This window comes from Mesoplodon mirus (assembly GCF_964341445.2).
Source record: "Mesoplodon mirus genome assembly, chromosome: 11".
Lineage (NCBI taxonomy): Eukaryota > Metazoa > Chordata > Mammalia > Artiodactyla > Ziphiidae > Mesoplodon > Mesoplodon mirus.
In genome coordinates, this window is record NC_138987.1 from 35,541,401 (window position 1) to 35,568,101 (window position 26,701).

Sequence of the window (26,701 nt, forward strand, 5' to 3'; positions counted from 1 at the left end):
GGAAAGAAAATGAAGTACTTGAAGTAGTAAACAAGGGCTTAGTGATGCGGGAGAGTACCAGGAGGACATGCACTGACCCTGGCAGTGGGTGGACCTCCACTGGCATTCCAGTGAATGGTCAGAAGCCCAGAGGTGGGCTGAGCGTGGCACTTTCATATCAAGCTGTTCTGATGCCCCCACTCCTCTCTTATGTGTCCTGCCAACCGAACCCTGGTTGGAGCAGAGAGAAGCCCACATCGTAAATGTACAGATAATGTATTCACATAGCAGAACACGCATGTAACCAGCACCCAGATCAAGAAACAGAATACGACCAGCACTCAGATGCTTCTCCCTGGGCACCCTTCCAGTCCTGCTCTCTGGTAGACTTTTCTTTGACCACTGGGGTGATTGATCTGGGGTCAGTGTACGGAAAAAGGTTTTTGAAGTTCTGGCCCCCAACTTGCTAGGCAAGTGACCTTACACAGGTCACATCCCCTTCCTGGACTGCACTGAGTGGGACTTGCATGTAGGAGCCTTTGGTGATCTTGGTTGAAAGTTATCAGGAAGCCTGTGGAAGTGTCAACAAGTCAGAGAAGGGCCCCGAGAAAGAAAAAAAGGCTGTGGTTACTGAGGAGAAGCCGACCCATTTCACGATGCTGTCCCCACAGAGAGGAAATGGGGGGGCTTACTTCAAATGTGGATTTTGTGACTCTGCACTGTCCCCTGTCCCCTGCCCCCCACCCCGCAGCAGAGCAGATGAGGGTGCCAGGCCCCTGCTGCAAGCAGAACGGTTGACCTGGCAACGGCCAGGATGCCCGCGGAATGGTGCACACACACACACATGCTCCCATTCCACACCCCCGCACCCCCTGCCTCACCACCATCTCTCCTTCACAGTGGAAGAAGCACTGGTTTGTGCTGACCGATTCAAGCCTCAAGTACTACAGGGATTCCACTGCTGAGGAGGTGAGACGATGAGATGGGAGGGCTTCCTCCCCCATCAGGTGCCGGGGGACACCTGGAAGGGGCTTGGGGGTCCCGGTAGGGTCACTGGAGTCTAGGGACCATCGTGAGCCCTCCTGCTGCAGGCAGATGAGCTGGACGGGGAGATTGATCTGCGTTGCTGCACGGACGTCACCGAGTATGCGGTACAGCGCAACTACGGCTTCCAGATCCACGTGAGCCTGCGGGCGGCTGGGGGGCGGCATGCCTGGAGGGCCCCCCAGAGGAGGTGCCGGGGTGGGGCGTGGCCCACCAGACTGGCTCCTATCACTCATTTACCTGGAGATCCTGTCGTCAGAGCCAGTCAGAAGCCCTGCTGCCAACGCTGGGCATTTCTGGGGCGATCCCGGATATCATTGGCCGGGCTATTTGGATGTTGGAGAGATCTTGGAGCCGATGGGGCTCTCCTGAGGCTAGTGGAGGGGAGACTGTGCATGCTCTGCTCACCTCCAGGCTCAAGACCTTAGATACCCACCTGGGAGGGAAGGGCACCTCTTTGGAGTCCATAGTGGGGAGCGAGCAAGGGGGCTGGCCAGGTGGCAACCTACCTGTGGGGTGGACTTACAGACCAAAGATGCTGTCTATACCTTGTCGGCCATGACCTCGGGCATCCGGAGGAACTGGATTGAGGCTCTGAGGAAGACTGTGCGTCCAACCTCAGCCCCAGACGTCACCAAGTACGTGCCGGGCTGGACCGGGGCCTGGGGGGAAGGCACTTACCCCCGCATCCTGAGTGGGTTTCTGGCACTCACCTGAGGGCCCTGGGGCTCTACTTGCTGGGCCTCAGTTTCTCCACCAACAAAATAGGGAGAGGGAGAGGGCAGGGGGTATCCGTGGCACTCATCCAGAAATACCTTGAGGATTTGAGGTTTGCCTCTTGTCCCTGTCTACCTCCCCACATCCTGAAAAGGTGGGGAGAGGCCTTGGCTCTTTGGAGAAGATGCCGGTGAGTCACAGCCCCATGAGGTGGCTGATTGAGTCTGTACTGCAGGGGCTGTGTCTGAGCCTGTGTCAGGGAGAGGCGATGGCTACTTAGTCTGGGTGGGGAGCTCACTCCCTGTGGAGTTCACTGTGGGTAGAGGGGCAGGAGGACCGAGTGACCTGGTGGTAGAGCCCCACACAGGATAAACTCCAGCTGCCCGTAGGGGCTGGGACTCTGGCTGCTGGGCAGTAGGAATGGACGCGTGGTATTGAGGGGTGCTGAGTGCGAGTCCACCTGCCTGACCACACCCTGGCTGGTCAACCTTAGGCCAGTTGCTGTCTGGCCTGAGTTTCATGTTCCTCACCTGTCACACTGAGGTGTGTCATGTGAGGACGTGCATGGAGGCCCTTTGTAAACTCTCAGCTACTGTGCAGCTGGACTATGATTTAGTATATAGGTTCTGCTGCTACAACAAAGAAACCCCAAACACAGGTTTAAACAAGGGAGAGGTTTCTTTCTCGCTCCACAGCGGCCCACAGCCTTGCCTCTGCGCCAGAGCACTGTTCACATTCTCATGGGTCCCAGCCAGGAGCCAGGCCAGGGCATGCCTGGTCCTTCAAAAGGTGCCACCTCTAGTATGCACTGGGCAGGGTGGAGTCACACGGCCACGTGTAGCTGCAAGGGTTGCTTTAGTTTTTGGCCGGGTAAGCACATACTCAGTATTGCTATGGAAGAAGAGGGGAACTGCCTCAGTCGTTATGGGTCTCCACAGTTTATGCTCTGTGCACCCACCCAGAGGCCACCGTTCATCTCACCAGCAGTGACCCTGGGCATCTCCCCTATTCCACTGTGAGCCTCTTGAACCTAGGGCCTTGTCTAACAGCACACCCTTAATGCTAATGCTTCGATCATGTTCTCAAAGGGCTTCCTGGTTGCTTTGCACACATTTGCTCACCTAGTCCCTCCTGTGAGTGGCACTGTTGTCCCATATCACAGATGAGGTAACTGAGGCTCAGAGAGAGAGGCCAGGCACCCTGGACCCTCTGCCGGTAAGTGGCAGAGCTGGGATGGTTCCCAGGGTGTTAATGATGGAGCTCTAGTTCTAAGCTGCTTCTTCCACTGGGGTCTGTCCCCTGGCCCCGGTGCACGGGTGGGACTGCAGAAGTGCTTATTTTGGGACCAAGAGGGCAAGGTCTCATCTGATGTGGCTCTGCTGGCCCCCTAGGCTCTCAGACTGCAATAAGGAGAACACGCTGCACAGCTACGGCACCCCAAAGGGCTCCCTGAAGGCGGGGGAGCAGCGGGCAGGCTCTGAGGTCATCGGCCGGGGCGGCCCCCGGAAGGCAGACGGGCAGCGGCAGTCACTGGACTACGTGGAGCTCTCCCCGCTGACTCAGGGCTCCCCGCAGCGGGCCCGCACCCCGGCCCGCGCTCTCGACCGCCCAGCCAAGCAGGAGGAGCTGGAGCGGGACCTGGCCCAGCGTTCTGAGGAGCGACGCAAGTGGTTCCAGGCCACGGACAGCAGGGCCACGGAGACACCGGCCAGCGAGGGTCCGCGCCGGGGCCTGGGTGCCCCCCTGACTGAGGACCAGCAGAGCCGGCTCAGTGAGGAGATCGAGAAGAAGTGGCAGGAGCTGGAGAAGTTGCCCCTGCGGGAGAACAAGCGGGTGCCTCTCACCGCCCTGCTCAACCAAAGCCGCGGGGAGCGCCGGGGGACCCCAAGCGACAGCCACGAGGCACTAGAGAGGGAGGTAGGCGGCACTGGCCTCTGGGAGCCTCCTCACCCTACCAACACCCTTCCTATCCCTGCAGTCACGCTATGGCATTCATCTTGCATACCTACAGTGATGGGGAGCTCACCCTTGAGCCACTGACACCCCACCCCCGCCCCCAGATTCCTTATGAACTAGCATCTTCTTTCCTGGACCTTGGGGACTTTTTGTTTTTGTTTTCCCATCTGAGTTCTGTCCTCAGCAGTCACAGAGAAGGGAAGAGGGAAGAGAAGGGAGAGACCATTTATTGAGTACCTTCTGCATCCCAAGCCTTGTGCTAGGCCCTCTTTACCTACATGGGCTCATGTAATTCTCACAGCAGTCTCATGGTCCCATAGGGTAGACCTCATCACTGTTTTACTGATAGGAAACTGAAGCCCCAAGGCATTTCTCCCACCTACATGATGTGGGGGTGACCGCAGTGTTCTGCTCCCAACCCTGTCGAGCCCACTGGGGGCCAGCACTCTCCTGGGTTTCTGGCCTGGCCATCCAGGAAACACCTAGAATGTCCCCCTTGCCTGCATCTCCACACGAGGGCCACTTCCTCCCATCAGCTCCATTCCCACTTTCAGGCCCTCACTGACCTCGCCTTCCCGCCCCCCCACCTCCACATAGGTCCAGTCCCTTCGTGCCCAGCTGGAGGCCTGGCGTCTCCAAGGGGAGGCTCGGCGTCTCCAAGGGGAGGCTCCTCAGGGTGCACCCAAGTCCCAGGAGGACGGCCACATTCCCCCAGGCTACATCTCACAGGTAAGGCCAAGGAGCTGTTGTGTCGGGGGTGGGGGCAGGTTTCTGGTTGCCACGTTGTGAGAAAACGGCTAATATTCTGGGAGCCCTTCCTATGTACCGGAACCCGTGTAAGGCATTTGACATTCATCATCTCATTTAATCTCCCCAGCGGGTGGACGTGAGCACTGTGCCCATTTTTACAGACAAGGCCACTGAGCTATGAGAGGTTATGTGACTTGCCTGAGGTCAACCTGCCTGCAGATGTCAGAGGTGGGATTTGAGCTCGGGTCAGGCTGACTGCAGAGCCTGTGGGTGAGCCCCCATGTGATTCTCTTTACTTAGACCCCTTCCCCTGCACGTCTGGGGAAGAGGGGGCCTGGTGGAGAGTGGGGTCCCTAATGGGCAGGCCCCTGGAAGTCGCTCCCTAAACACAGGGAAATCCTGCCCATGCCTGCCAGGCCGAGGCCCTGCGCAAGGTGGTCTGCGGGACGTGGGCACCTCCAGTGGCCCTCGGGAGACGCACGGTCTGCCTAGGACAGCGGCTCTCAACCAAGCTGATTTTGTTCCCCTGGGGACATTTGGCCATGTCCAGAGACACTTTTGATTGTTATGCCTGGGACAACTAGCTCTCCAGAAAAAAATACATGTGTGTGTACACACTGACACACTTGTATGTGTTTATTGTAAATTTCACTGATATAAAGGATGTTTAGTGTGCAACTTACAAATAAAAAATATTTAATGTTTTTTATTGTGAATTCCATATAGCAAATTGATTTTTCTCAGAATACTTTCGTTGATTTTTTCCAAATGCTCGTATTCACAGCTAGCCGACAAACGAGTGTCGTTCTAACACGAATGTCGTTTGGCATTTTTGTTTGTGTGAATGAGTAAGACAGCAAGACATATGTTGAAACTTTACTTGGTCAATGTCATAGCAACTTCTTTGCTGAATTAGAGGATAGTTTTCTGTTGAGACTATTTGAGAATATTCTTTTAAGAATATTTCTCAGGTTTTTGTTCTGTGTACAACGTGATGGTCATAGATAGGGCACGCCGATTTGAAGTATAATCTGTACTGTGAGCATTATTAGCTTTTTCTCATCTTTTGCTTAAATCTGGACAATCAACAAAACAATAAATCAAGCCCTGATTTGTAACGTTTACCAATTTCCATGGTGTAAATACTCCTGCTATGGCTGATGTCCCTGAACACAGAGTTGGGAAGCTATGTGCCCGCCGTCATAATATTTCCACCCTACAGATACAGGAGACGTAAATAACCTCAAAGCATAGCTACTAATAAAATGCAGTGAAATAATTAGGAAGTGATGAATTTTGAGTATCAGCTTTGTTTTTAATGTAACAATTAATTATAAGTTTATATAATTTCTAATAATGGCTATGCTAAATAACCATGCCACAGAATTCCTAAAAATTTGACAATCGGCTGCCCCCAGCCAGCACGCCCTTGCCTGAAGCAAAAAAGAATGCTGGGATATCAGGCTCTGGGCAGGGGGACCTTCTAGAAGTTCTGAGGGGGCGTGGGGCTCTCAGGAAGTCTTCCTGGAGCTGTGGGTGGGAGCGTGGGCTGCAGCAGGAGGTGGAGGGCCAGTGGGTGCCTATCGTGGAGACCCCCACTGCCAAGCTAAGGAGCTGGGATCGCATCCCACACATCTAAGGAGGTTTGGGGTCTGACAGTGACATCGGGAAGGTGGGGTTGGAGTGCAGGGGGCTTGGGAGGGGGGAGGGCCAGCATCAGGAGCTAGGACAATGCCGAAAGAGAGAGGGATGTAGGAGGGCATGTGGAGGGAGGTGAGCTTAAGGCTGGGCCACTGCCCCGAGGAAGGCAGAGGGGAGCGGCTGGGAGCTAGGGCCACCATGCAAGGCCAAGGGCCGTCTGGGGCTGAGTGGTTGATGGAACATTCAACTGAAGGGAGACCAGGGCCAAGGGGAGTCGGGGTGTGATGTAGAGGCCTAGTTGGGGATCACCTGACATGGGGAAGGGGGAAAGGGAGGGCCCAGTGTTGTCAGGGCTCCCTTGAGGCCAGAGGAAGGTGGGGCATCTCTAGACAGGGTGAGGTCCAACACCACCACCACCTGAGGCATCTGGGGACCTCAGAGACCCCCACCCTGAGGGCTTCAGACTTTGCTCTGTGGAGGGTCCATTCTGGGTGGGTTCATTCACAGCCACCAGTACCAGAGCAGCTCCATCCTTGTCCATTTTACTATTAGAACCTGCATTAGATTCCCTTTGGAAGAAGGTTTCTGTCACTAAAATGAAGTTTGCAAAGCACTGCTCTGACTTCTCAGCTTACAGATGGGGAAACTGAGGCCCAGAGAGGGGACGAGACCTTCCAGCTGGCATCAGACCTGTGTCTGCAGTCCAGGCTTTCTGGTCCCCAGGCGCCCACTGGGCACCCCAAGGCTGTCAGCATTTCGTCCTGCTAGGTTGGGATGGGCAGGAGGAATGGGGGGTGAGAAGGACATAATGGGGAGACAGCCCAAGACGGGGTGGGGGAGGGCGCCAGAGAAGAGGAGCCGAGCCATCTGCGTCCCCTCGGGTCCCTGAGGAGGCAGCTGGAGAGTCACTGGACCCTGGAGAGGTGACAGCAGGGGAGGGATTCCCCAGCCTGGTATCAGGCCGAGTGGGCACCCCTCTTCCAGCTCGTGGGGCTTGCCACCACAGGACAGCAGCCGGGGGCCTGGCGCTTCACCCCGCGGGGCTTCAGTGCTTACTGCAGTGGGGGCCGTGGGTACTTCTTTATCGACTTTGATCCATGTCAGAGGTGGCGGCCAACACGTTGGGCCCTCGGGAAGGCAGGTCAGAGGCAGCAGCACCTGGCCTTCTGGGAGCCCCTCCCCGTGGGCTAGTTCCCACCCCCTGACGTCAGCCTCCAGACGCCCTATTGGCTGCCGGGTCTGCCTGCCTGATCTGGATCTTTAAGAGCAGCAGTCCCATCTCCCATAGTGCTCCGGTCTCTACAGGTCGGCGATCTCTACAGGTGGACGCTGACTTACCTTAAGGACCCTCCTGAGTTGGTCTTATGGGGTCTGTTTTACAGATGAGGAGATTGAGGCTGCGAGAGGGAAAGGAGCTTGCTCAAGTTCACTCCATGGTACGGCCAGGACTAGGACCCAGTCTGTGGAATTCCAGAGCCATGTTCTGTTGCCCTTACTGGGGACACACACACAGGACAGGCACAGAGGCTCAGTGGGACAGGTGTCCCTTGCCCACCACTCAGAACACCTGGACCCAGGGGGCCTGACCCTTGCCCTTCCCCCAAACTGGCCCGTGCAGCCCCCAGATGTGGCTGCGGCGAGGTGGGGGTCAGCCCCCACCGGCCGTGAGGTGCCCTGTGGCGTGGGGAGAACGCAGCCTCTTAACCGGCCCTCCGTGTGCCTCAGTGTCTTCCTTGGCTCCTCCCCTTCCCTTTTTAATGATCTGAAACATTTTTAAATTATATAATGAATTTGTTTACATTTTCAAAAATAATTCAAACAAATCAAAAGGTTAGAAACAAACACGTGAACTCGCTTTCCCCTGCCTGCTCCCAACCCCAGGGAGCCTTGGTTACCATTTGAGCACATCTATAGAGTTTCCTGTTGCAGCCGTAACAAATTACCACTAACATAAGTAACACAAATTTATCATCCCACAGTTTTGTAGGGTGGAAGTCTAACACGGGTCTCGCCGGGCTAAAATCCAGGCATCCACAGGATCGCGTTCCCTTCCATAGGCTCTGGGGAGGCTCCGTTTCCTCACCTTTTCCAGCGTCTGGCAGCCGCCTGCATTCCTTGGCTTGTGGCCCCTTCCTTCACCTTCAGAACCTGCGAAAGAGAGTCAAGTGCTTCTCACTTCCCACTGAGCTCCTTCCGTAGTCCCTTCTGCCTCTCCCTCTGCTCCCCTGCCTCCTCTTCCACATCCAAGGACCCTGTGATTGCTTTGGGCCTAGAGGATAATCTAAAATAATCTCCCTATTTTCAGGTCAGCTGATTAGCAGCCTCTATTCCTCTTGGCCATGTAAGGTAATGTATTCGCAGGTGCCGGGAGTAGGACATAGACATCTTTGAGGCACCATTACTTTCCACAGTATCTTTCCATACCTTTCTCTGTGTTTTTATGTACATGTACTCAGACCTACAGCTCTAAGTGTCTTGTGTCCGTGACTGGGGTCCCACCATGTGTATTGTCAGAAACCAGCTTTCATCACCTAATTTTGGGGACACTTTCTACAGCAGTCCACGTGGGCAGCTCTGTCTTTTAACAGTTGCCTGGGTCCTCTGTAAAGCTCAATCCCATAATTTATTTAAGGGCTTCCTTGTTAGGTATTTAGATTATTTCCAGTTTTCATCTGTTACCAACCTTGCTGCAGGGAATACCCTTGTCCAAGAGTCTTTGTACACGTATGACTTTCTGTGGGGTCATTCCTAGGAGTGGACCTGCTAGGTTAAGGGGTCGTTAAAATTAGATGATGCCACCAAACTGCCCTCCACGCACCCGGTCGCGGCTGACTCTCCCAGCAGCGGGTATTATCAATCATTTAAAAACTCGCCAGTCTTGTCTACACAGCCCCATTCTGTGGTAAGCCATCAATTTCAGCTGACTTACTCAGCACCTGCCACAAGTCAGGCCGTAGCCCATACCCCGGGGACTCTGAGCTGGATCAAATCTTCCTTCTTTTGGGGGAATTTATGATCTGGCAGAAGCAGAGCCTTTGGAGGCATGGGAGAGGCTGCCCAGAGTCAGAGCTAGGAGGATCTTTAAGCTGGTCTGCTGGCCAAGTGAATTACCCAGGAAGAGAAAGTTGGAAAAGAATGTTCCAGGTAGTGGGAACATGAGCTAAAGCTCAGAGGTGTGAACATGCCATGAACTGGTTGTGCTTTTTTTTTTTTTTTTATAACTATGGGACTTCTTGGTGGGGGAGGGCCAGGGATGAGACCACCAGGGTCAGAAACTGGAGCAGGGACTTGGCTCTGTGGGATGGGGAGGCTCAGAAGGGTTCGAAGCAGGAGAATGACAGGGTGAGGTTTGTGGATGGCGGGGAGCAGGGGCAGATACAGGCCGATGATGCCAGGGTCTTGGGGGAGGTGGTGAAGCCTGGACCAGGGCAGGCCTGCCCCCGAGGCTTCTTGTCACAGGCTGGGGAAGGGCCACCATCCAGGCAATGGGGGCAGCCCCGTGACCGCCTGGCCTCCCACCCGCAGGAGGCGTGCGAGCGCAGCCTGGCGGAGATGGAGTCTTCGCACCAGCAGGTGATGGAGGAGCTGCAGCGGCACCATGAGCGGGAGCTGCAGCGGCTGCAGCAGGAGAAGGAGTGGCTCCTGGCCGAGGAGACAGCAGCCACAGCCTCAGGTGAGGTCCCTGGGCAGGAGCGGCACAGTGGGGCCCAGCCCTGTGAGCCTCCAAGCAGAGGCCCCTCCTGACCGGATTCGGGAGGCCTGTAAATAAGAGGTGAGGGCCTGGGTGCCAAACTTGGGGTGAGGGGTCAGGATCCCCTAGATCTGGCCTCTAACCCTGCTTGCAAAGAGGAAACCAAGGCAATAAAAGACCCCAACTCACAGACCATGGGTTGTGACTCCTCTCCCTCAGGGGCCTGTGGCCACTGGGAAGCCCGCCTCGAGCCACACACATGCCCTGAGCTCCAACTCCACGCCCAGGCCTGTGCCATGTGCTGGGGAGAGACCGCTCAGCCATAGACCCTGCTCTCATAGGAGTGCCCTCTCATTGGGCATGTGGGCTGGACCCTGGGGAGAGCAGGGAAAGGTGTGAGCATTTCCCAAGCCCGTTACCCACGTGAGCAACCTTAGTCCTTGCAGTGCCCGAGGGAGTGAACCCATTTCACAGATGAGGTAACTGGGGGCTCAGAGAAGTTAGCGACTTGTCCCAGATGGCATAGCTTGGAGGTGACAGAAGCTGACGTTGGAGCTGAGAGCACTCTGACTGCAAAGCCATTCTCTGAACCCTTCCCTCTGCTATTCCAAGTCGGAAACAGGCATGCCCAAGATGCTGGCCAACTCTCCCTCTCTGTCCTCTGTACACCTGCTATGTGTGCCCGGCATCCTAGACACTTTCATAGTGTTTGAAGAATAATGGAAATGATGAAAGAGGCCACATGATCTGGAACTTAACCACCTGCCAGTGCTTCAAGCACTCAAGCCCAGGGCCCCTCATCCCAAACCCTGGGGTCAGTGCGTTTTGCATTTTAGAAAGATAACCTGGTATGTATATTAAATATCCTCTCCCAGCAGGGTCTGGGCTTCACCCTGAAATCTAGCACTAAGGTTTTGGCAAATTTTGGAAATTTCTCAAAGTCACACTTAAGTGGGATAATCATGACCACAAATAGCCTTGTGTCCGTTCAGGTTGGGGATTGCCACCAAAAGAGTTATAAAACACTTTCAGTGTTCAGAGCTTTTGGATTTTGGAATTATGGATAAGACTATGAATGAGGGCTTGTTTTTTGTTTTTTTTGGGGGGGGGTACACGGGCCTCTCACTGTTGTGGCCTCTCCCATTGCGGAGCACAGGCTCCGGACACGCAGGCTCAGCGGCCATGGCTCACGGACCCAGCCGCTCTGCGGCATGTGGGATCTTCCCAGACCGGGGCACGAACCTGTGTCCCCTGCATCGGCAGGCGGACTCTCAACCACTGCACCACCAGGGAAGCCCAGGGCTTGTTTAATCTTCACAACAACCCCGTGTGAGCGTGGAAAGAGACTCAGTCCTTGGGGGCTCACAGCCTGAAAATAAACCAGTGGGGGCCAGTGTCTGAGTACTGACTCTGTGCCATGCATTGTTCTACTTGCTCTACACGTCTCCCAACAACTCACGAGAGAAGGTGCTGTTGTCATCCCTGTTTTCCAGATAAGGAATCCAAGGCACAAAGGGGTTAAGTCCTCTGCACAAAGTCACACAGATTTGTACCAACCGCAGAGCCTGCATTCTTGACCACTAGGCTGGGCCAGGCAGATGGACCTTGTTAAAGAAACTTCCAGGCTCTGCAGGGAGGACTGTGTGGGGTCTTACCAAGAAATCACTAACAACAAGAGGTACCAGTGGTCAGACATTGAGGTGTCTCCCCAGCAGGGTCCATCAGACAGGCACTGTCATCCTCCCTTGATAGACAGGCTCAGAGAGATTGAGCAGCTTACCCAAAGCCACTCAGTCCATGACACAGCCTGGCCCAGTGCTCTTTGCATTACCACTCTCTGCTCCTGTCTCCACATGGAGTCCCGGAGGAAGTGGAGCTTGTTGCTGCTGACCCCTCCCCAATCGCCCTTCCACCTCTCTGCCCTGCTTCCAGCCATCGAAGCCATGAAGAAGGCCTACCAGGAGGAGCTGAGCCGGGAGCTGAGCAAGACACAGAGTTTCCCACAGGGCCCAGATGGCCTCCAGAAACAGCACCAGTAAGATGGCAATTGGGCCCTGCAGTCTGGGGACAGGGGCTCTCTCTGAGCCAGGAGCCCAGCTGTCCACCCTGCTGATTATGAGTGGGGGACCTGTGCTAAGACCCCTGGCAGAGGGCATGTCAGTTTGCCCCCAGCTGAGACGCCTGCTCCGGTCACATGGCACCGGGAACAGAAGCAGCGGGACCTCAGCCAGACCCCCACGCCAGTGCACATGGCAGTTCTCAGGCCCCTTCCTGTCTACGCAGTCTCAGTCTCCACCCTTCTCTTCCCCTCTTTAGTGTCTCCCTAGAGCTGGGCTACAGTATCAGCCAGTAGGTGCCCCTCCGCCGCAGAATGTTGGGGCTGTGGAGGCTTTAGAGATGGGCTTCTCCAACCCATCCCCTCATAGAAGAGGCGCCTGCAGCCCAGAGAGGCTGTCACCAGTTCACAGCCCCACAGCTGGCTGCAGGCAAAACTAGGGCGGGAACCAGGAGCCCTAAGCTGCTTTGCGTCTGTGTGACCTGACCCAGCTTGGCAGAGGGCGAGAGGGCCCGGGCCACCCTCCCCTCCTCTGCCCTGGGCAGGTCAGATCTGGAGGCACTGACGCGGGAGCTGCAGGTGCTGTCAGAGCAGTACTCGCAGAAGTGCCTGGAGATTGGGGCCCTGACGCGGCAGGCGGAGGAGCGTGAGCACACGCTGCGGCGCTGCCAGCAGGAGGGCCAGGAGCTGCTGCGCCACAACCAGGTGGGCCTGCTCCACTGCGGTGGGGGTGGGGCGTGAGCATCCCGGCACCCCTGCACTGACCGTCCCACCCCTCCCAGGAGCTGCACGCCCACCTGTCCGAGGAGATTGACCGGCTGCGCAGCTTCATCGCCTCACAGGGCACCGGCAACGGCGGGCGCAGCAGCGAGCGGAGCTCCTGTGAGCTGGAGGTGCGTCCACCCCTTGTGCCGGGCCACCCAGCTGGTTCTTGGGCCCTGGGTGTGGGGAGTGTATCCAGACAGGCTGGGTCTGCCCTGTAGCTGGGAGAGGACGGGGCAGCTAGGAGGGACGCCTGCTGTGCATCCAGCACTACTGGGCTGACTGGGTGAAAGCCCTCCTGTGGTGGGTCCTGCCACCCACCTGCTGTGTGACCATGGCAAGTCACCTCACCTTTCTGAGCCCCAGTGGCTCATCTATAAGATGGAGCTAGCACCTCCCTTACTGGGAGAAGCCGGAGTGAAAAAATGTGTATGTGATCCCAGGGCCACCCTAGCCTTTTGTTGTATTTAACAAAAATTTATATACAGCTTTACTCTGTGGCTGGCATTTCTGTAAGCCCTTATATCTGCTAATTCATTGAAGCTTCCTAACAGTCCTATGAGAAAGATGCCATTACTGTTCCCCTTTTATAGGTGAGGAAACTGAGACACAGGGAGGTCAAGTATCTTGCCCAAGGCCACACGGCTAGTCAGTATGGGAGCTGGGATTTGAACCAGGCAACCTGGCTCCAGAGACTAAGCTTTTAAGCCTCCTTCGTCCTGGCTGAACTTGTCTCCTCCTTGGTCAGGTCAGGGTAGCAGTACCTGCTCATCAGGGTTTGGGGAGGGGTTAATGAGGAAGCCCAGGCCACTCTGGTTCACACTAGGGCCACACTGTGGCTTCTTTTCGTGCTCTTTGCCCTGAAGTGGAGGGCCTGGCGCTGTGTTGAGGCCATAGCAGAGGTGACCGTAAGCTGCCCACTCACATGGTGTGGACAGGGTGGGAGAGCAAGGAGAAATCAGAGAGGACTTCCTGGAGGAGTCTGCTCCTGGGGACATGGGTCTTGGTGCAGGTTGGGAGCTGCATTCTAGGGGCCTGAGGCAGAGAGAAGCCATGCTTCAGGGGTGCGGTGAGCCAGGGTAGCTCTGGCCTCTGGCCCTGTGTCAGCCTGGCACCTGTGACCCCAGGTGCTGCTGCGAGTGAAGGAGAATGAGCTGCAGTACCTGAAGAAGGAGGTGCAGTGCCTCCGGGATGAGCTCCAGATGATGCAGAAGGTGAGTCCCAGCCGGCCAAGGCAGGGTGTCAGCGGGGTGGGGAGTCCCTGGATCCAGCTGTGCCCCATCTTGTGAGCACCTGCTCTGTGCCGGCCACTCCTGGCCTCATCAGGCTCTCCCCGTGCTTCCCACGTAGGTGTCACTATTCCCATTTACAGACAAAGAAACTGAGGCTAAGAAAGGTAAGTGACTTGCTCAAGGCCACATTTGCTTTTATTTAGTCAGAAAATATTTATTGAGCACCCATTATGTGCCCAGCATGGTGCTGGATGCTGGGTGACAGCCGTGGACAAGACCAAAACCCCCGCACGTGTGGAGCGTGCGTTGCAGTGAGGGATAAGCCGTGTTGCTGGGAGTTGGGGGACCAGGATTCAGACCCAGTCTGGCCCACCCTTGGTGCCATGTCCCTTTGTCTTTGACACCCGCTGCATGTTGGTGGCTCTGAAGTGTGTGTGAGCCAGACTCATGGAAGGGGCCCAAGCACTGGGCCAAGCTGACCTGGTTCTCCTTCCAGCCACTCACTGCTGTGTGGTCTCAGACAAAAGCTTCACCTCCCTGAGCCTCAGCTCTCATCTTGAATGGGATGAAAATGACGCCGAAGCCTGTGTCACTGGCTGGAGCCGGGGGCCATCTAGGGGGGCTACCTGGAGGGAGGAGGCCATGGGGGCAGTGGAGGGGCCTGGCTGCTTTGTGCCGGCAGGTGGGCAGGGCCAGGAAGGAGGGCTTCGTGCCCTCACAACCCCTCCCCGCCCCCCAGGACAGGCGCTTCACCTCGGGAAAGTACCAGGACGTGTATGTGGAGCTGAACCACATCAAGACGCGGTCGGAGCGGGAGATCGAGCAGCTGAAAGAGCACCTGCGCCTCGCCATGGCTGCCCTGCAGGAGAAGGAGGCCGTGCGCAACAGCCTGGCCGAGTAGAGGTGGGTGCCCCGGGGTGGGCGGGGCTGAGGCCACGCGGGGCCTGGAGGTGTGAGCTCAGGCTCATCCACACCTGACTCCCCACTGCCATCTGGGCCAGGGCACTTCCTTCTCCTAGCCTCCGTATCCCTTTCTGTAAATGGGGACAGTGACGCCAGCAACTCGGGGTTGTCGTGGGGATCTGTCAGACTCAGCCAGAGGCTGCTGTGTAAACTTGAGCATGTTTCTTCAGAGGTGGACCAGTGAGTTCAGGGTCTGATTTTCGCCCTGTCCCCGCCATGTGACAGCGGGTGCTTCTTAACACAGAGCCACAGCCACAGCCCGAGCAGTCCACACGCCTCCTCAGGGCTGGCAGTGCCCTAACTGATCTGCCTGGGCTTCGGTGGCAAATCCGGTGTGGCCACCCCCTCATCAGACCCAGCAGCACAGCACACATCACTAATCACCCACAGCGCTCCTTCCTCCGTGCTTCACACCCCGGACATCACTGGAGGCCGTGCTCTGTCTACTGCTTCTCACGGTCATCCCTGACCTGGCAGGGTGTGAAACATTTTTATGATGCCTTTTCCTACTGCCCTGTCTACCTGGAGCTTCCTCTTTCTAACACATCCTTGGGGACTTCCTAAGGCACTCGGGAGAGGCCACCCTGTGGGCCAGGCTTGGGGAGAAGCCCACAGGAGAGGATCTGGCCCAGCCTTTGGGGCTGAGAGGCATTGGAAGGACCTGCCAGCCACCCTTGCCTGGCCTAAGCCAGACTCCCACACTCTTTTTTTTTATTGAAATGTAGTTGATTTATATTGTTGTGTCAGTTTCCGGTTTACAGCAAAGTGATGCAGTTATATACAGAAATACATACATACATTCTTTTTCATTATATTTTATTACAAAATATTGAATATAGTTCCCTGTGCTATGCAGTAGGACCTTGTTATTTATCTATTTTGTATATAGTAGTTTGTATCTGCTGATCCCAGACTCCTAATTTATCCCTCCCCCCACCCCTGCTTTCCACTTTGGTAACCATAAGTTTGTTTTCTGTGTCTCTGTTTCTGTTTTGTAAATAAATTCATTTGTATCATTTTTTTTAAGATTCCACATATAAATGACATAAGATATTTGTCTTTCTCTGTCTGACTTACTCCACTTAGTATGATAATCTCTAGGTCCATCCATGTTGCTACAAATGGCATTATTTCATTCTTTTTTATGGCTGAGTAATATTCCACTGTATATATATACTTTATCCATTCATCTGTCAATGGATACTTAGGTTGCTTCCGTGTCTTGGCAATTGTAAATAGTGCTGCTATGAACACTGGGGTGCGTGTATCTTTTCTAATTAGTAGACTCCTCCACTCTTGTCTTCTAGGTCCTCGTGGTCCAGCCCTGCTGCAGACCCCCAGCCCAAGGGGACCAATCGCCCTCCTTCCCTGCTGGATGGACGTCAGAAGCCAAGCTTTCTCCCCACCCTCTGTGGGCCGCACATGCACTCACACCCACTATACACACACACACACGCACACATACACATACACACACACACTCTCTGCGTATCTGAGCGCGCCCCTAGCACTGGGTCTTACCTTGCACCTTCTTCAGGATTTTATATGTGAAGAGATTTTTATATAGATTTTTTTTCCTTTTTTTTTTTCCCCCAAACACTTTATACTTTTTAAAAAGCAATTCCTGGTGGCGTGTGCCTCTAACACTGGCTCCCCCTGTGTCTCCAGACGCCTGCTTGGGCTTCTGGGCCCACAGCCCGGCCCGGGGTCTAGCGGAGGCCCAGCAGCAGCTATGGCAGGGTTGACTCTGCTGGGCGAGGCCGGGAGCCAGCCACCCTCTTTCTACCCTACCTCCCACTAACTACTTCCTGCCCTGGGGGGACCTACTCCCTGGGACTCTGGACGGAGGGACAGATGGACAAAGGGAGCCAGCAGCTGTCCCCATGGCCCCACCCCCTCCTCCAAGGGGTGCTGGGCATGGATCTGCAGGGACCACCCCGTGCAGGCGTTTCTCTCCTGCTCTGTGAGCCTTCTTAACTTAATAAAATGTTCCAGCAGCTCTGGTGTCCTGGGTGGCTGGGCAGGGAGGGTAATGGAGGTTGGGGTTTCTTAAAGTGGCTTCACCACCCGCCCCCGCCAGCGCTCCACCCTTCCTGAAGGGGCAGCATGTGGGCTTCTGGGGGTGGGGTTGAGAATCTGGTTCATCCACCAGGCTTTGCAGCTCCACGTGGGGTTTGCAGACCAGCAGGAACAGCAGTGACACCAGGGAGCTTTTTAGAAACACAAAGTCCAGGCCCTGCCCTGACCTACTGAGTCAGGATCTGCACTTCAACAAGGCCCCTCAGTCTGAGAAGCCTGGGAGTGGGCGCTGGGCCCAGCCTTGGAGGGAGGACTGGAGCTGAGGCTTTGCCGGTGATTGACCTTGGGCAAGCCACGCCCCTCTCTAAGAGCCTTAATCAGCTCTTCCATCAAATGGGTACCTTTAAGCCCCAGTCCTATATTGAGGCTGTGCCCAGAGGGCTTGTCCAGCCCTGGCAGGGTTGGGGGCAGGAGCAGTGGACGTGGCCACCCCAGGCCCATCAGGCCAGGAGGCCTCATCCCTGCTGGTTGTGCTGATCGTGGCTCCACGTGGGGCTGAGAAGAGGCCCCAGTTCCAAGGTACTGCCAGTCCAGCCTGGGCTCTCCGATTTGCAGGGCTGTGGTGAAGGTGATGAAGATGAGGGGACAACTTGAGCCGGCCCCACGCACTTCTCATCAACCCTCGGGCACCTCCTCTGGGCTGGGCACTGGGTGTATAGAGTTGGAACAAGAACTGGCCCTACCCCGCACCAAGGCCACAAAAACAGGTCACATTGGGTTGGGTCCCGGAAGGCTGTGGGAACCCAGAGGAGACCCCCAACCCAGCCCGCAGGTCAAAGAGGGTTTTTGGAGGTGGCTTTGGAATATGACTTTTCTAGATGGAAAAATCAGGAAGGGCATTCCAGTTCCAAGGGAACAGCATGAGCAGATGCCCTGTGAACTTCCCTGGTATGTTCAGGGAATGACCCGCAGGGGAGTAAGCTTGTGGGGTGTGGGGAAATGTGCCCCATTCCCTTGCCAGTGATGGGTTTAGGAATGAGCATGGGATGCGTTGCAGTTCCAGCCAATGAGATGCCAGGGAAAGTCTTTGTTAGGGTGGAGGGGCTGGAGGGGGTCATCTGGAAAGGTCTGCCTTGCTCTTAAAAAGGAGCACAAGGAGGGAATCCCCTGGCGGTCCAGTGGTTAGGACTCCACGTTCTTACTGCCGAGGGCCTGGGTTCAATCCCCGGTGGGGGAAATAAGTTCCCACAAGCCGCATGGTGCGGCCAAGAGGTGGGTGGGGCACAAGGAAGGGAGGCCTCTTTCTCCCAGCCTTTGGACACTGTTGGATGAAGTCCCCACATTGCCACCCTCTTGCCTCATTAATATGCTAAAAATGGCCGAGCAGAAAGAAAGAAGAACCAGGACCCCAAGCCATCAAATCACCCAGGCTTGGCACTGCCCTGCCTCAGGACTTCTTGTCTCATAAGGAGCATCCCATGGGCAGCCCCAGTATCCAGCTGGTTGAGTCCAGCGTCCTGCCCATCCTCACCATGCTCTGTTGTCTCCCACCAGCACCCCCAGACCTCCCTCGAGTCTATCCTCTGTCTTCATGACTCCCCAGCCCAACTCAGGCTGCCTGTGTAGCACCTGGGCTATGGGACCATCCTCCTCACCGGCTCCCTCCCACGCCACCCGCTCCTCAGGCAGGGCTGCCTGGACAAACCAAAAAGTCAGGCCAACCTATGAGTGGTGCCCCACCTGAACCACTTAAAAACAATGAGAGATCACTTCCACCCCACCCCACTACAAAATAGCTCAAATTAACAGGACTAATGATACCAAGTGCCTGAGGATATGAAAAACTGGAATTCTCACGAACTGCTGGTGGGAGGAGTGTTCTTGGTCCTAGGACTGCGAGGACCTGTTGGCTTTCTTTTTTTTGGCCGCACTATGTGAGATCTTAGAAGTCCCAGCAGTTTCTTATAAAGTTAAATACGCACCTACCCTGTGACCTAGGATTTCCACTCCTGCATATACACCCAAGAGAAATGAGTGCTTAGGTTTATAAAATGACTAGTACAAAAATATTCATATCAGCCTTACTCATAGTAACCCAAATCTGAAAACAATACACATGTCTATCAACAGTAGAATGAATAAATAAATGGTGGCATATTCATACAGTAGAACACTATACTGCAATAAAAAAGAATTATTAGGACTTCCCTGGCGGTCCAGTGGTTAAGACTCCGAGCTCCCACTGCAGGGGACATGAGTTCGATCCCTGGTTGGGGAACTAAGATCCTGCATGCTGCGCGGCACGGGCCAAAAAAAAAAAAAATACTGCTACATGCAACAGCATGATGAGTCTTCTAGACATAATGTTAAGTGAAAGAAGCCAGCCACAAAAAGTCCATTTACAGGAAGTTCAAGAACAAGCAAAACTGTCGCTGTGGTGATAGTCATCTGGGCTCCGGGTAGGGTGGGGCACATTGACTAGTGGGAACTTTCTGGGGTGCCAGGAATGTAGCATATCTTGACCTGAGTAGTGGTCACATGTAAACATTTGCCACTTTGCACACTTAATGACTTGCGCATTTGACTGTGTGAATCACATCTAATTAAAAAAAAAAAATCCAGGGTTCCAGCAGGTGCCCAGGTGAGGCTCCTGGGGAAAACCCCAATAACCTGTCACACAGGGAATCTGGCCAAAACTACAAGGTTTGGCTGCTAGGTCTGGCCTCCTCAGACAGCCAAGTATGTGCTGCAGAAAGAGCACAGGGTGGGGTATCAGACAAACCCATAGGGGTTCAAACCCCACCTGCTGCCTCCAGCTGGCTACATGAATCTCACAGAGTCACATCCCTCTCTGGGCTTTATTTTCCCGTCTCTTAAATGGGGATGATAATCTCTCCCACAGAGGATTATTCAGGTATTAAATTACCAACTGGTTCAATGATCTATTACTGTGTAATCAACTACTGTAAACTTAATGGCTTAGAAAAACAGTTTTTTATGATCACTCCTGGTCCCGTGGATGGACCGGGCTCAACTGGGCCATTCTCTTGGTGTCTGTTTTGCAGTTGCAGTCAATGGTGGCTGGGCTGGACGTCCAAGACGGCTTCTTCATTCGTATATCTGGTGCCTCAGCTGGGATGAAGGTGACAGCTGGGGGGCCACAGGACAGATCTCTCCCTTTCTCCACGTGGCCACTTCACGTGGCTAGCTTGGGCTTCCTCACAGCATGGCAGTCTCAGGGCAGTCTGTAGTCTGACTTCTTTTTTTTTTTTTTTTTTTTTTTTGCGGTACGCTGGCCTCTCACTGCTGTGGCCTCTCCCGTTGCGGAGCACAGGCTCCGGACGCGCAGGCTCAGCAGCCCTGGCTCACGGGCCCAGCCGCTCCGCAGCATGTGGGATCCTCCCGGACCGGGGCACGAACCTGCGTCCCCTGCATCGGCAGGCGGACTCTCAACCACTGTGCCACCAGGGAAGCCCTGTAGTCCGACTTCTTACATGGCAGTTCACTTCCATTAGAGAGTTTCAGGTGATGCTGGAGGAATCTACAAGCCTCTTATGACTTAGGCTTGGAAGTGCTGTGGCACTGCTTCCAATCACATTAATCAAAAACAAGTCACTGGACTTCCCTGGTGGCGCAGTGGTTAAGAATCCGCCTGCCAAAGCAGGGGACACAGGTTTGAGCCCTGGTCCGGGAAGATCCCACATGCCGTGGAGCAACTAAGCCGGTGCACCACAACGACTGAGCCTGCGCTCTAGAGCCCACAAGCCACAACTACTGAGCCCACGTGCTGCAACTACTGAAGCCCACGTGCCTAGAGCCCGTGCTCCACAACGAGAAGCCACCGCCATGAGAAGCCCGCGCACTGCAACAAAGAGTAACCCCCGCTGGACGCAACCAGAGAAAACCTACGCGCAGCAACGAAGACCAAATGCAGCCCAAAGTAAATAAATAAATAATAATTTTTAAAAAAGCAAGTCACAGGGCCGGCCCATAGTCAAGGGGAGGGGACAGCCCCTGATCATGGATGCTGGGGGGTGATTCACTGGGAGCTAGCTTTCTTCTCTGTGCTCCAGCTTCTCCACCTAACTCTCCACCTCCTCCTTCTCAGTCTCCTGAGAATTCTCTTCTTCTGTCCCGTCCTCTAATGTTGGGGTTCCCCAGGGACTGTCCTCAGCTCTCCTGTCTTCTCCTTCTACATGTTTTCCTGTGACAAGCTTGATCTCTGTCTTTGATCTCTCGTCCTTGGCTTTTGTGTGTCTGCAACCCAGGCCTTTCTTGGGAACTCCAGACCTGGGCAGCCTCAGTCTCAAGGCTGCTATCAAGGCCCTGTCTTCCCTCCAACTTGCTCCACTTCAGTTACTTACAAGAGGCCACAATCAGCAGAGAGGATGCAGCAAACCCAGCCTGGGAGGTCAAGAGAGGCTTCTTGGAGGAGGGGGCCCTGGAGCTGAGGAGGAACTAGCTAGACTAAGAGGGTGGAGAGAGTATTCGAGGTCAAATGAACATCACATTCAAAGGCAAGAGATGGGAAAGGAAAACCCATTCGGGGACAGAGCAGCTGGGTTTGGCTGGAGTTTGGAGTGCGTACAGGGATCCAAAATGAGGCCAGAGGAACAGGCCAGAGCTAGAATAGAATTCAATCTGCAAGGAGGGTGGGGACACTGCGTCCAAGCTCTAGCTTCATTCTTCTTTTTTAAAAATATTTATTTATTTATTTGGTTGCACTGGGTCTCAGTCGCAGCTTGTGGGCTCCTCAGTTGCGGCTCGAGGGCTCCTTAGTTGCCGCTCACCGGCTCCTTGGTTGCGGCATGTGAATTCTTAGTTGTGGCATGCGTGTGGGATTTAGTTCCCTGACCAGGGATCAAACCTGGGCCCCCTGCATTGGGAGCTCAGAGTCTTAACCACTGCACCACCAGGGAAGTCCCTCTAGCTTCATTCTTAACCCAGTGGGGAGCCATTGGGGAGTTTTAGGTGGGCCGTGCCCTGGCTCAGGACGGAGGTCTGGGCAAAGACGGGGCTGTGGGCAACATCAGCACAAGGGGTTGGTGAAGGCTCTGAGTTGGTCTCAGGGTGGCAAGTAGCAGGGTGGGGGGCAGGGGGTTGGAGAGGAGGACAGGACCCTAAGGAAGAGCAGTAAGTAGGTTCCCAGCAACCGGAGGGAGTGGATGCTTTGAGAAGGGAGTGGCTGACTGGGTCTGGGAGAAAAGGCCCACCAAGGGCCCACTGAATTTCCTCAGGCCACAGAGGGTGGGGAGTCATGAGGGGGACAGAGGCTGTGAGGGGAGGACAGAGAAGTTTTGTCACTTCCTTGTCACCTTTACTCTTTATACCTTGTCAGACTTTACTCTGGCTCCTTTTTCTAAGGCCTAGAGCTTCAGTCACCCCAGGACCACCCCATCCAGGGGCTCTGGGACCATCTCACCCTCAGCTCCAGGGACCTGCAGCCCCTCTGGGAAGGGGGGGCAATGTCACCTCAGAAGGCACTAATGATGCAGACCCTCCCCTCCCCGTCCCACGATGCCTGAGAGAGGCAGGATGAGGAAGGAGTAAGGGCTGAGGTCAGTGGCGGGGGGTAAGGGGACCAAGACAGCCCTTCATCCGTATCCTAGCTCCTAGCTCTGCAAACTTGGGCAAGTTATATAAATTTTCTGTGCCTCAGTTTCCTCATCTGTAAAATGGGGATAGTAGTGCATACCCCGCAGGAGCGTTGTGAAGCTCAAAAATGAGCCAATACATATAAAATGCTGAGAAGAGTGCCTGGGACAGAGTAAAATGCAAGTAAAATGTTAGTTGTTCTTATTGTGGTGTGTGGTTGTTATTGTTATGGGGTGGTGATGAGAATTAAGTGAAATGATGGAAGTAAAATGCATGGCATGGGGCCCAGAATACAGTAAGTGTTTCAAAAACAGGAGCTATTATTATTATCAGTCAGAAGTCAGCTGGCTGTCCCTGCCCCCTGCCATTCCCAGGAGATCTGGTTAAACTTGGTCCAAACCCCGACTCCATGGCCTGTGAGAATCCAGGCCTCTTCCTCCCATTTTGGCAGATTCCCACTTGTCAATTTTCAGGGCGTCCTGAGACTTCCCTTCTCTTGGGGTGGGATGTGTTGCCAGGTACAAAGCCAGCCCCCTTCAGGGGCTCTATGATAAATCCTCTGGAAAAGAGTGTCCTATTAGCAAGCTCTCACCAACTTGCCCCTGCGCCGTCTCGACCCCAGCAGGTGTGGGCAGCTGGCAGTCTGGGAGGAGCCCAGCGTGGCCATGGGGTATGTCTCTCCTCCTCCCCACCAAGCCCTGGGGTAGCTGGCTACCCCTTTGCCACCCTTGGATGCTACTGCTTATCTTTGTCCCCAAGCCCATGCCTCATTCTGCATCTTCCCCAGTCCCCAGCCTCTGATTTTCCCCCTTGCATCCGATCTGCACACCACCAGTGTGGGTTTTCTAAAACAGGGTTTTCCCTTTGTGAAACCCTGCTCTGAGCCCCTAGGATCAAGTACTGGCACATGAGCCCCTGCCCCTTCAGGATCCCTGGGCTCTGGGTTTCCACTCCACGAAGGCACCTGCAGCTCCTAAGGGTGCCCAGCCAGGCACTGGTCTGTCCTCACCCTTCTCCTCCACATGCACCTGCCCACTCCCCGCCCCTCCTCTGGGAGACCCAGTAGAGTCAGGACTCAGATCAGTCATCACCTGCCACCTCCAAGATCCCCCAGATGGGGCTAGATGCCCGCTCTGGCTTCCACAGCCCTTCTACTTGACATGTTCTCTCCACATGGCTCCCCCAGACTGTGAGCCCCCCAAGCCAGGGACCAGCTCTGATTCACTTCTGTTTCCCTAGGGCCCAGCACAGAACACATGGAGTCTCGGTATGATGTATGTTTGTTGATTGACTTACTGACTGACTGACTGACTGACTGGAAATGAATGACTACCCAGCCAGGTGCCCTCCAGACAGGGCACAGCCTCAGCCTCAGCCTCAGCCTCACCCCTGCGCCAAAGGGCAAAGGGCTGGGTCTCCCCGTAAATCAGCCTGGAAGCCCAGCAACCAGCCTGAGGTGCTAGGAGCTAATGGCAGTTTCTGGCACGTGAAAGAGCCTAGGCTGTAACTGTGAGTCATCCCTGTCATCCCAGGGTCCCATCTGACTTTACAAGCGGACTCTGAGGCCCGGGAAAGGAGGAGGTCACATTGAGGGAGCTCCTGCCATGAGCAAAAACTTTTAGACAACAACTCTTTGAAGTGCTGAGCCCATCTACAGAGGAGGAAACTGAGGATCAGAGACGGGACATGACTCACCAAGCTGAATAATTTAGTGAGTCACATCACGGCATGTCTGGCTCCAGCGCCCAAATCTTCTTACTCAGGCCACCTGCCCAAACAGAAAGATATCTACCTTTTATGGAGCGCTTAGTGTGTGCCACTTCCTGGAATAGGCATTTGCATTCATTATCTCCTTTAGTCCCCTGAACAGCCCAGTGAGGGAGGTGCGCATTTACCTCCATTTTATAGGTGAGGGGGCTGGGACTCAGTAGCGCAGAAGTCACAGAGCTGGAGTCCAGGTCCGTGGGTCTCATAGCACCAGGGGCTTTCCAAGCTGACCAAGGTCTTCTCATTGGAAACTGCCCAGAGACCAGGTGCCCTGGGTCCCTTCCTTGGGGTATAGGTTTGGAGGGAGGTCTGGGTGCACCTCTGTTGGGCTGACTTGGATGAGTCACCTCCACACTCCTGCCTCAGTTTCCCTAGTTAAGCAGATCAAGAGCTTCCTCCCAAGGGGGCTAGGAAGGCCGGAGGCCCCTAAAAAGGGCAAGAAGGTGCCTGAATTGTTGCCCCTTCACCATCCGGCAGCTCCAGTCTCCCCCCTGCGTCACAAGGGGTGCCAATCACACCTTCTTCTCAAAGTCCCTGGGCTCTTGCAGTGTGGATCCCTGCCTGGACCTCCAACCCCACTCCCTGAACTCCCAAACCAGACCCTCCCCAGCTCTGGGCACCCTGGGCCCAGTCGGCCACTCTCTCCAAGCTCCCTTGTGGTTCCTGGTTCCTGGTTCAACAAGGTCAGTGGCCATCTCTGTGTCTCCATCTCCTGCATCAGGGCAGGGCATGGAGCCTGCATCCCAAAGATGCTCATTTGGCTTGGCCACCCACTGGCCCGGTGACCTCAGTGGAGGCATCTCTAGCTTCAAGAGGGGGGCAGCTGGCTGCACTGGCCAAGCAGGTGTGAAAGGTGACTCATGGTGGGCACACTTCACCAGCAGTGTGACATTGCTGCATTGCTGACAAGGAGCCGAGATGGCCCTGCCGAGAGACCTTCACCTGGGACCCAGCTGGCGGTGACCCTCGGGACTCCAGTGGATTCTCACGTTCTCCCATTTCCTTAGGAAGACAGGTTTGGAGGTATCTCTGGCCCCACACCCAGGGTCCCCCCATAACCCAGGCCCCAACCTCAGGCATCCTCTCTCCCCTTCACTTGCTCCTTCATTGATCCATTCATTCAGTCAAAGTCTGTGCCTGTACGAGAACATTCATGGCCACATTGGGAGTAGGAAGTGTTTAATAAATTCCCCACCATGTGTGCCAAGCAGTTATAAAAAGCAGTGAGGACGTTCTTTTTTTTTTTTTTTTTTTTTTTTTTTTTTTGCGGTACGTGGGCCTCTCATTGATGCGGCCTCTCCCGTTGCAGAGCACAGGCTCCGGACATACAGGCTCAACGGCCATGGCTCACGGGCCCAGCCACTCCGCGGCATGTGGTATTTTGCCGGACCGAGGCACGAACCCGTGTCCCCTGCCTCGGCAAGCGGACTCTCAACCACTGCACCACCAGGGAAGCCCCGTGAGGACGTTCTTACATGCTGATGCGGAGAGATCTCCAAGATGTGCTGTAAAGTGAGCAAAGCAAGGTGCAGATCTGGGTGTGGGGCATGCCACTATTTATGTAAAAGAAGAGGAATAGGGCTTCCCTGGTGGTGCAGTGGTTAAGAACCCACCTGCCAATGCAGGGGACACGGGTTGGAGCCCTGGTCCGGGAAGATCCCACATGCCGCGGAGCAACCTAGCCCGTGCGCCACAACTACTGAGCCTGCGTGCTGCAACTACCGAAGACCGCGCACCTAGAGCCTGTGCTCCACAACAAGAGAAGCCACCGCAATGAGAAGCCCTCATACTGCAACGATGAGTAGCCCCCGCTCGCCGCAACTAGAGAAACGCTGCGCGCAGCAACAAAGACCCAACGCAGCCAAAAATAAATAAAATAGATAAATAAATGCAAAAATACAAAAAAAGAGAGAGAGAGAAATAACAACAGGTATGGTTGGCGTTCGTACTTAGAGATGCTCAAAACCTCTCTGGAAGGAGTCACACGCATGCACACGCTCACGCACACGTGTGTGCACCCACACACATGCATGCACATGCACACACACAGCGTGAGAAAACGCAGGGGGAAGGGGGCCCTGGACATGCAAGAATCTGGAACAGCAGTTGCCTCTGGAGCGGGCTGGAGGGTGAGTGACAGAGGTGGAGGGATGCTTATTTCAATGTTAGATGCTTTTCTGAATTGTTTCCCAGGGGCGTGTGAGAGCTAATCGCAAATAAATAAAAGCTTAAAAAATAATAAAATTGCCCCAAAGAAACATGGTATGGGAACGACAGAGCTGACGCCAAGCCTGGGGTTCAATTTCTGGTTCTGCTGCGTACGTACTCCACTCACCCTCTGAGACCTCGATTGATAAATGGGATTCAGTGAGGTCACGAGGGCCCGCTTCCGCTCACGCCAGTCACGCTAGTCTGCGGCCGTGCCCACCAAGTGGCAGCTGTTATCATTGCTGTTAATGTCCCGGTCAGACCTGTTCCAGACACCTGAGTGACAAAGATGTGAAGGACACACCCTCACCCTGACCGAAG

General features: G+C 54.8%; 1 protein-coding gene across 6 annotated transcripts in view; it reads left to right on the forward strand.

Moving 5' to 3' along the window:
• The window catches only part of TRIOBP (TRIO and F-actin binding protein), a gene marked incomplete at its 5' end in the record, with an annotated part of 58,846 nt that extends 42,056 nt beyond the window's left edge, over positions 1-16,790 (forward strand). For 4 of the 6 annotated variants that reach the window (XM_082635130.1, XM_082635132.1, XM_082635131.1 and 1 more), the window contains 12 exons: positions 880-948; positions 1,071-1,160; positions 1,552-1,661; positions 3,132-3,657; positions 4,294-4,425; positions 9,613-9,760; positions 11,711-11,813; positions 12,380-12,539; positions 12,617-12,727; positions 13,724-13,810; positions 14,568-14,731; positions 16,099-16,790. In XM_082635130.1, coding sequence (XP_082491256.1) covers positions 880-948; positions 1,071-1,160; positions 1,552-1,661; positions 3,132-3,657; positions 4,294-4,425; positions 9,613-9,760; positions 11,711-11,813; positions 12,380-12,539; positions 12,617-12,727; positions 13,724-13,810; positions 14,568-14,729 — 1,698 coding nt within the window. In that variant the 3' untranslated portion in view covers positions 14,730-14,731; positions 16,099-16,790. Of the gene's footprint in view, positions 1-879; positions 949-1,070; positions 1,161-1,551; positions 1,662-3,131; positions 3,658-4,293; positions 4,426-4,573; positions 5,156-9,612; positions 9,761-11,710; positions 11,814-12,379; positions 12,540-12,616; positions 12,728-13,723; positions 13,811-14,567; positions 14,732-16,098 lie in introns of those variants that run through there. The other 2 variants (XM_082635133.1, XM_082635135.1) reach the window with 1 other exon arrangement.
• Positions 16,791-26,701: the final 9,911 nt, after the last annotated feature.